This window comes from Bison bison, unplaced genomic scaffold (assembly GCF_000754665.1).
Source record: "Bison bison bison isolate TAMUID 2011002044 unplaced genomic scaffold, Bison_UMD1.0 scf7180017864093, whole genome shotgun sequence".
NCBI classification, from domain to species: domain Eukaryota; kingdom Metazoa; phylum Chordata; class Mammalia; order Artiodactyla; family Bovidae; genus Bison; species Bison bison.
Genome location: NW_011494665.1, coordinates 994,909 through 1,002,542, shown reverse-complemented (window position 1 = coordinate 1,002,542; position 7,634 = coordinate 994,909). Strand labels below are relative to the sequence as shown.

The window sequence follows — 7,634 nt, the reverse complement described above, 5'->3', positions numbered from 1 at the left end:
CCTCCCACTGCAGCCCGTGGGCCCAGGCAGTCCTGGCCCGCCTGAGTACCCCCTTGAGCTCGAGGCCCAAGCCTGGGACAGAGCCTCCCTCACCAGGTGGGCAGGAAGTGAGTCCAGATGTTGACGGTCTCGTTGGTCATCTGGAAAGAGCTGAGGACACAGTCCAAGGCCGAGCTGGTGGGGCGGCGGTAGCCAGACATGATACCATCTTCCCAGAACACCTAGGGTAGTGGGTAGGGGCGGGGTGGGGGGAGAAGAGGGGAGTCACTGTGCTCCACCCTTTCTCTCCAAGAGAGATCTCTGGAAGCAGGGTTGAAGGGAATGGTCTGGAGATCACCATGGTGCCAAAGCCAAACTAAATCCAACCCCATCTCACCACAGGTTCCAGAACCCAGAGAGCAGGCGAGAAACAGAAGAGGCAGAGGGAGGGGACCAGATGGGGTTGGGAGTCGGTGGACACACGGCCTCTGAGGCTGGGGACTCCAGATAAAGCAGCGTTCTGGGCTCCAGGAAGCAGGTCACAAACCCTGCTCCTTAGAGAACAGGAGCCCCACACCAAACTGACAGGGATGAGGTAGCCTGTAGCAAAGATTTCTGCACTTGCACAAAGAGAAGCACCTCCGGCCAGCCAGCACCCTGGGAAGTAGGAGCTGGTGAATCCCTCACCCTGGGGACCTGGTGGACTCGAAGGAGTTGGGGCAGCTTGAGACTGAGCATGGTGGCCCGGCACCTCCACGTTGACCTGGAGACAAAGGGCAGAGGGGAATTAGGTATCTGCCCCCATCCATGGGTCCCTTTTCACCGAGGCCCAGGCTGGACCCCATCCCTGAGTCCCAGGGTGGGCTGTGTACAGGCATGCGTGCAGTGGTAGCTGGCCACCAAGCTGCTTCCTTCAGGCCTGGGGAGGCTCTCCCAGCTTCCCCGGTGGTCATAACCCCAGCCCCTCCTCAGCCTAACCTGGGGCCACACAGTTCCCCCATGGAGAGGGACTGATCCATCAGGAGTGGAGTAGCCTCCTCAGCCAGAAGGCTGCCTCAGGAACCCTGGATCCAAGTCCCTAACCCCAAATTTCTGTCTCAGAAGAACCCTGACTTACAAAAGACAGCACAGAGAGAGCCCAGGCACACCACCACCACCGCTGCCGCCGCCGCCGCCAAAAAGCCCCTTGGCCCCCAGTGCCTGGGCTGAACACAGAAAACTCAGGGAGCTTAAGAAGAATTCTGGGAAAAGCCAGATGCCCACTGGTGGGGCAAGGGACTGGGGGAAGCCTAGCTCTTCCACGACTACACTTGCACCCCCGGGGGTGTTCTGGTCCCTGTCCCTCCTGAGCCCCGCGCCCTTCAGCCTCAGACCTGTGTGCTGCCTCCGGGTGGCCGCGGCTCTACTGCCCCGCCTGCCTCCCAGGCCGCCTCTCCCAGGCACATTCCTTGGCACAAGTGGAGGGGCTGGGCCACCAGGGTGGGTGGAACTGCCCTGGGAGGAGGGAGAACAGGACACCCCGCCCACCTCTCCAGGCGAAAACTTTCCAGCCCAGACCCACCCCTCTTCCTGCCGCTGTTCCTTTGCCTGCTCTGTTTGCGCCTCACACACTCCGGGCCTTACACAGCCAGCCCGAACCCCGAGCCTCTGCCCTTGAGCTGGATGCTGGGGACCCTGCTGGACACAAGGCAGATCTGGTCCCTAGTCTGCACCCCGGCTGAGCTTTAAGGTATCTACCCCCGGGAATTCCGGGGCCATCCAGTGATTAGACTTCCCTGGTGGGCTACAGTCCCTGGGGCCACAGAGTCAGACACAACTGAAGCGACCTAGCATGCCAGTGATCAGGACTCCGTGTTTTCACCGCCGAGGGTCTGGGTTCCATCCTTGGTCCGGGAACTAAGACCCCACAAGCCTCGGACCGCATCCAAAAAACTACCCGAGATAGATGACCGACCCCTCCCAAGACGGGGATGGGGGTGTCCTGACCTACCCTGGGTGCAGCCCAGCTACTTTGGGGAGGGGTGGACCAGGACGATGCTGGGGTCTAGTCCCCTCAGGGTCCTCCCCTCGGCACTAGGGTCAGGTCTCTGGAGTGGTCAGCTGTAGCCAAGGAAATGGGGGTAGGGGGGAGTGCGGTGTGCAGCTGGAGCAGGTACGTTGCCTCTAGTCCCCCAGGTGAGCTTCCTTACCCAGAGCTTGATGGGCGCTCCTAAGCCAGAGGGTCGGCAGGCCCCGGGCTCCACGGGCGGATCCCTGGCTCTTGCCAGCCGGGCCAAAGGGAGGGAGAGGAGCGGCAGGCAGGCGGGCCAGGCCTGGGCGGGGTGTGGGAGACAAAGGGAGCAGGGAAACAATCCTAGCCTTGTCCAGCCTTCAGCGAGCAGCGCAGGGTGGCCCAGCCCCATTAGCAGGCAGCTCACTCGGCCTCCAGCACACAGCCAGCCCCTCCAGCTTGACCCCACCCCACTGAGAGCAGACTGGCCGGAAGAGGCCCAGGCCCTATCCAGGAGGCAGCCAGGGTGGTATGGAGGGACCCCTCAGCCTAGGCTGCCCCATGGCTCCAGGGTTCAAGGCTCTCCCAGCACCTGAGGATGGGGGACTCTGCCGTAGGCTGGGCAGAGGAATTCCAACCCCAACTTTGGATTTTCCAAAATCACTTCTCACTGTGCTTTGCTGCCTTAGTGCCTGGTGCTGGACAGAATTCAGAGCAAATGCATTTGGTAAACGTTGGTTTAAACCACGAGGGGTTCACCAAGCTTCTCCACTCCCCAGACACACGAGAGGTGTGTCAATCCTAGCGAAAGGACAGGTGATGGAAGACTCAAGAGGCTGGTTTCAAGATTCACCCTCATCTCTCCTGTGAGGAGGCTTCTCCTTGATTCAGAGGACCCAGCTGAAGACAGCCAACCACCCCCAGGCTGTCACCTTCAAAACAGTTAACCCTTGAACATGGGTGTGAACTGCATTTATAAACAATTTTTCACTAAATATGTGCTCAGTGCAACATGGTCCATGTTTGAATCATGGATGTGAAACTGAATACAGAAAGCCAACTGGATAGCCATGTGCAGATGCTTGACTATATGGGGGTCAGTGCCCTAAAACCACATGTTGTTCATGGTCATCTGTATAGCCTTCACCCGTCAGCCTTGGTCTTCCCTGGTGGCTCGGCAGTAAAGAATCTGCCTGCAATGCAGGAGGCCCGGGTTTGATCCCTAGGTCAGGAAGGTCCCCTGGAGTAGGAAATGGCAATCCACTCCAGTATTCTTGCCTAGAGAACTCCATGGACAGGCTATAGTCCATGAAGTCACAAGAATTGGACACGACTGAGAGACTAACACGTCACCCTTGTGAAGGCACCAGCTCAGTGCAGTCAATGAACTTCACAGCTGTCAAAACTGCTTCTGGAGTTTGTGTTTCAACTGCTGGTTTCCTGCTTCAACCGGGCCACATCATAGAAACCTTTCCAAACTGCCATTTCAGCCTGTGATCTTTCCCATGTTCCAGTAAAACTGTACAGAAAGGCACCAGGAGGCAGGGAGGGCTTCAGGGGGTCTTTATTAAGTGATGCTTTAGTCTCAAGTCTCTGCCAGGGACTGGAAGTGGGAGTGACCCCACTCCCCCTAGGCTGTCCCAGACTTGCCTTCTTAGAGGAAGGATGCAGGAAGCCTGCTGTCCCAAGAACAGCCTGGGAAGCTGGGCTAGCACTGGGGTGGGGAACAGCAGAGCTGAGACCCCCCTCCCTCAACCCCCAGCCCACGCTACGTGTGCAGCCCAAGGTGGGAGGGGCCGAGGAAATCCTGGCCAAAGCCTCCTTCATGCAGCCCCGCTCTTGTGGCTCCACTCACTGCCCTGAGCTATCCATGATCTCTGCTCTCACATTCACCTTGGCACTCCAAAAGCTAGCCCCACGCTCGGCTCCCCCAGGCCTTCAGTCCTGGGGAAGGACAGAAGTAGGGAAGCCCGTTAGGGCAGAGGACACCCAGCCAGGCAACTTCAAGGGGCCTCTCCTTTCTGCTGCCCATCTGAGTTCAGGCCCCTCCCTCAATAGTAAGGGGGGTGGTGGCCTCAAACTTTGCCCCCTCTCTTACTGGCACCCCACTCTGTCCCAGCCCAGAGCACAACACACAGTGACCGGGGGCTGGTGGGCACAGGAGCTCTCCCTGGCACACAGGCCAGACTGCCTGTAGCTGCTGCGGGCCTGCTCCCTGCACTGGAAGCCAGAAGAGGGGAGACAGGAAACGAGTGGGGCAACGGTGTGCGGCCCCCGCAGCAGGAGGAGGGGATCCAAGCCCTGCCCTGCTGTCGGTGCCAGCAGCCCCAGGCCCCTCTTCCTTATGAGTCCCCAAGGCTCCAGAGCTGCCTGTCCCTGCAAAGGGGGATGAGAGGGGCGGGTGGTCCTTGAGGAGAGGAAGGGTCTGCAGAGAACCACCCAGACACCCGGTGTTACCCAACTCTGCCCCAGACCCCGAGGGCCCCAACTCCTGGCACCACCCACCCTGCGTCTTGGGTGAGGAAGGGCCCCTTCTGCTGTCCCTTCCCCTCAGAGGTCCAGGAACCACTCCAATCAAACAGACACTGCACCTGCCACCTGCCCCTGGGGAAAGCAGGGGGCTGAGGCAGGAAGGCTGGCTAGGGGCCCACAGGCCTCTCCTGCTCCAAGCACTTTCCTTGCTTTCCTGACGTTGTCTTGGCAACAGGGGGACCCCGCCCTCCCAGCTGGCTCCTGGGCCCTCCCTGCAGCCCGTGTGCAGCTGGGCTTCCTTCCTGTGTGCGTGCGTGAGTCTGCGTGTGGTGGGGTGACTACAGGTGGTGGTCCTGGCTGCCAGGGAGGGCAGGAGAGATCTGGAGTCAGCCCCGCTGCAGGGCCTGGGGCTCAGTCTCAGCCAATCTCCTTCCACTGCTTGTAGAAGTCCAGAACATTCTTGATGTCCACACTGGCATGTGCAGCGGCCTGCAAGGCTGCCTGTGGAATTGTGGGAAGGACAGACTGAGGAGGGCCTGACCTCCTAAATTACAGGACAAGTCGTTGAGGGGCTGGGGAAGGGGTAGCGGAAGAGGAAAAGGGCAGCTGTCTGGTCTGAGGGAGTCGACTCCGGTACCTCTTCCCCACTCCACTCTTTCCCGAACCACCCCGTAACCCACCTGCATAGGGCCTGAGAGCGTGCTAGGATTGTCCAGTGGAAGGCCTGTGATGATGGTCACCATGCCGCTCGGGTCCTCCTCACCTGCTCCCTGGGCCAGAGTCAGCTGTTTGCAGCTGTCCAGGATCTTATAGAGCGTCCTGGAGCGGGGAGGCGAGGGGGAAGGAGGGCCAAGTTCCAGCATTAGCACAACACTGAATACCCCTTGGAAGGAAAGTTATGACCAACCTAGATAGCATATTCAAAAGCAGAGACATTACTTTGCCAACAAAGGTTCGTCTAGTCAAGGCTATGGTTTTTCCTGTGGTCATGTATGGATGTGAGAGTTGGACTGTGAAGAAGGCTGAGCGCCGAAGAATTGATGCTTTTGAACTGTGGTGTTGGAGAAGACTCTTGAGAGTCCCTTGGACTGCAAGGAGATCCAACCAGTCCATTCTGAAGGAGATCAGTCCTGGGATTTCTTTGGAAGGAATAATGCTAAAGCTGAAACTCCAGTACTTCGCCCATCTCATGCGAAGAGTTGACTCATTGGAAAAGACTCTGATGCTGGGAGGGACTGGGGGCAGGAGGAGAAGGGGACGACAGAGGATGAGATGGCTGGATGGCATCACTGACTCAATGGACGTGAGTCTCAGTGAACTCCGGGAGTTGGTGATGGACAGGGAGGCCTGGCGTGCTGCGATTCATGGGGTCACAAAGAGTTGGACACGACTGAACGACTGATCTGATTGGACTGATCTGATCTGATGTGATCTGAATACCACATCCCCAGGGCAGAAGGGAAGCTGGGATGGGGAGGGGCCCAGGAGACAGAAAGAGCTACCAGGCAGCTCGAAGCAGTGGGTTCTGGGAGCTGGCCTGGAGGATGAGCTCCAGGAACCAGGCAAAGATACGATGAGGGAGGGCCCTGCGCCCAAGGATCTCAGGACCGCAGGGGCTCCAGAGCTGGGGTGACTTCTCATTGCCTCTAGGGTGAGATCCACAGAGGCACCTGGCCCCAGGCTGGTCCTGCTGCCTGTGACTGGATCTCTGGCCCTATCCCTCTCTCCTGGGGCGGGCCCACAGAGGAGCAAGGCAGGCAGCGTATATGGGGTTCCAGGGGCACAGGCAGAAATGTTACCAGGCATCGGCATCCTGCCTCTTCAGCTTATGCCGCTCAAAGCTCTTCCCCGCCTCTCTCTGGCAGCGAATGTACCTGCAGGGAGATGGGAGAGTGGCAGGGGCAGGGGTGTGGGGGTGCCCAGCTCACACAAAGTGGGCCCTTGTGGCACAGAGACCCCGTGTCATGGGAGGGGAAGGGGTTTCTCCCATGTCACAGGTCCGTCTGGAGCCATTCTAAGTGGCTCCCCAGCTGCTGAGCCCCGCTTGTTCCTCCTCCTGATAACATCACTTCTTTGATTCCTCCCTGGGGAGGAGCTGGGTGGGGAGAAGCAGCGGATGCTTTTCAAGTTAGTGCTTCTGGAGACAAGGTCCAAACAAGAAGGCTTTGTGTGGCTTCCTGGCCAGGCAAGGGCAGATGCAGAGGAGGGTGGGCCAGCCAGCAGAGAGCGGGGAGCTCTCTCCCTCCTCCCAACACCCAGTGCCTAGTCCTCTTCTGGCCCCAAAGGCCAGAAGGAAGGGCCTGTGCTGGGCTGAGCACCTACACGCTGCCACCCCTCACCCCTGAACCGTGGGAACCCCCTGGTCAACCTGATCACCTAAAGCAGGAGAAACTCCTGCAAAAGCGCCCATGGCTTGAGTTGGGGGCTTGCTCCCCTCTCCCCACTGACACTGATCCCATGTTTGCCCCAGAGGCAGATGGACAGCAGGCCAATGCTCCCCAACAGGGCTCCTGGCTCCTCCAATCAGTTTATTTCAGCACCTAACCCCCTGACTAATAATTATATCCTTGGCCTCCTTCCCCAGGCCGTGAGCCAAGTGTGAGCAGGGACCACAAGCATGTGTCTTACACCAGGAACACACAGGCATCTGTGCTGACCTGGGCTCAGGACAGGTCCAGCCAGGCCTGCACTCACCTGTTCCCTTTTTTAAACTCTGCCTCCAGATATCGGATCCCATCCCGGGCCCCTGGGTGTTCCTTCTTCAGCAAATCCAGGCCATCGATCACTGGCGGACATGGTGAGGGTGGGGGAAGGACAAAACAGATGAGCTCCGGCTGCTGTGATGAGAGCTCTGCAGAAGCACCTGCGCTCGCTCCAGGACACACTGCAGCCCCCATAGGAGCCCCGAAGGTCTGACTGACCTCCTGCCAACAGTGCACTTGGGAACTTACCAACTGCTTTCCCTCAGATTTTCTCACCTGCTTCTCCCAACCTCCTTGTAAGTCAGGGTTTGACAGAGATGGTCATGCCCCCTTCACAGACGACATGACTGAAGTTGAGAGAGGTGGCTGGACTTGACCAAGGGCACTGTGTGTGAGCTGGGCCTGCATAAGGGCCTCTCAATCCCCAGCCAGATTCTCTTTCAGCCTTACTCTGTGCCCCGACCTCTCCAATGCACTCACCTGTCCTTGGG

At 58.8% G+C, this 7,634-nt stretch overlaps 2 protein-coding genes across 9 annotated transcripts in view; both read right to left on the bottom strand.

Annotated features, from left to right (window-relative positions):
• The window catches only part of PAQR6 (progestin and adipoQ receptor family member VI), a 5,867-nt gene extending 2,697 nt beyond the window's left edge, over positions 1-3,170 (bottom strand). Inside the window, exons 1-3 of one of the 8 annotated variants that reach the window (XM_010838238.1) lie at positions 2,169-3,170; positions 619-742; positions 94-221 (exon numbers count right to left, since the gene is read on the bottom strand). In XM_010838238.1, the coding sequence (XP_010836540.1) occupies positions 94-221; positions 619-742; positions 2,169-2,381 (465 nt within the window). In that variant the 5' untranslated portion in view covers positions 2,382-3,170. The other 7 variants (XM_010838239.1, XM_010838243.1, XM_010838240.1 and 4 more) reach the window with 7 other exon arrangements.
• Positions 3,171-3,517: 347 nt separating this feature from the next.
• The window catches only part of SMG5 (SMG5 nonsense mediated mRNA decay factor), a 27,862-nt gene continuing 23,745 nt past the window's right edge, over positions 3,518-7,634 (bottom strand). Inside the window, exons 19-23 of the mRNA XM_010838237.1 lie at positions 7,624-7,634; positions 7,136-7,226; positions 6,241-6,315; positions 5,122-5,260; positions 3,518-4,942 (exon numbers count right to left, since the gene is read on the bottom strand). The exon at positions 7,624-7,634 is cut by the window's right edge and continues 3 nt beyond it. Of these exons, the coding sequence (XP_010836539.1) occupies positions 4,859-4,942; positions 5,122-5,260; positions 6,241-6,315; positions 7,136-7,226; positions 7,624-7,634 (400 nt within the window). The 3' untranslated portion in view covers positions 3,518-4,858. The remainder of the gene's footprint in view (positions 4,943-5,121; positions 5,261-6,240; positions 6,316-7,135; positions 7,227-7,623) is intronic.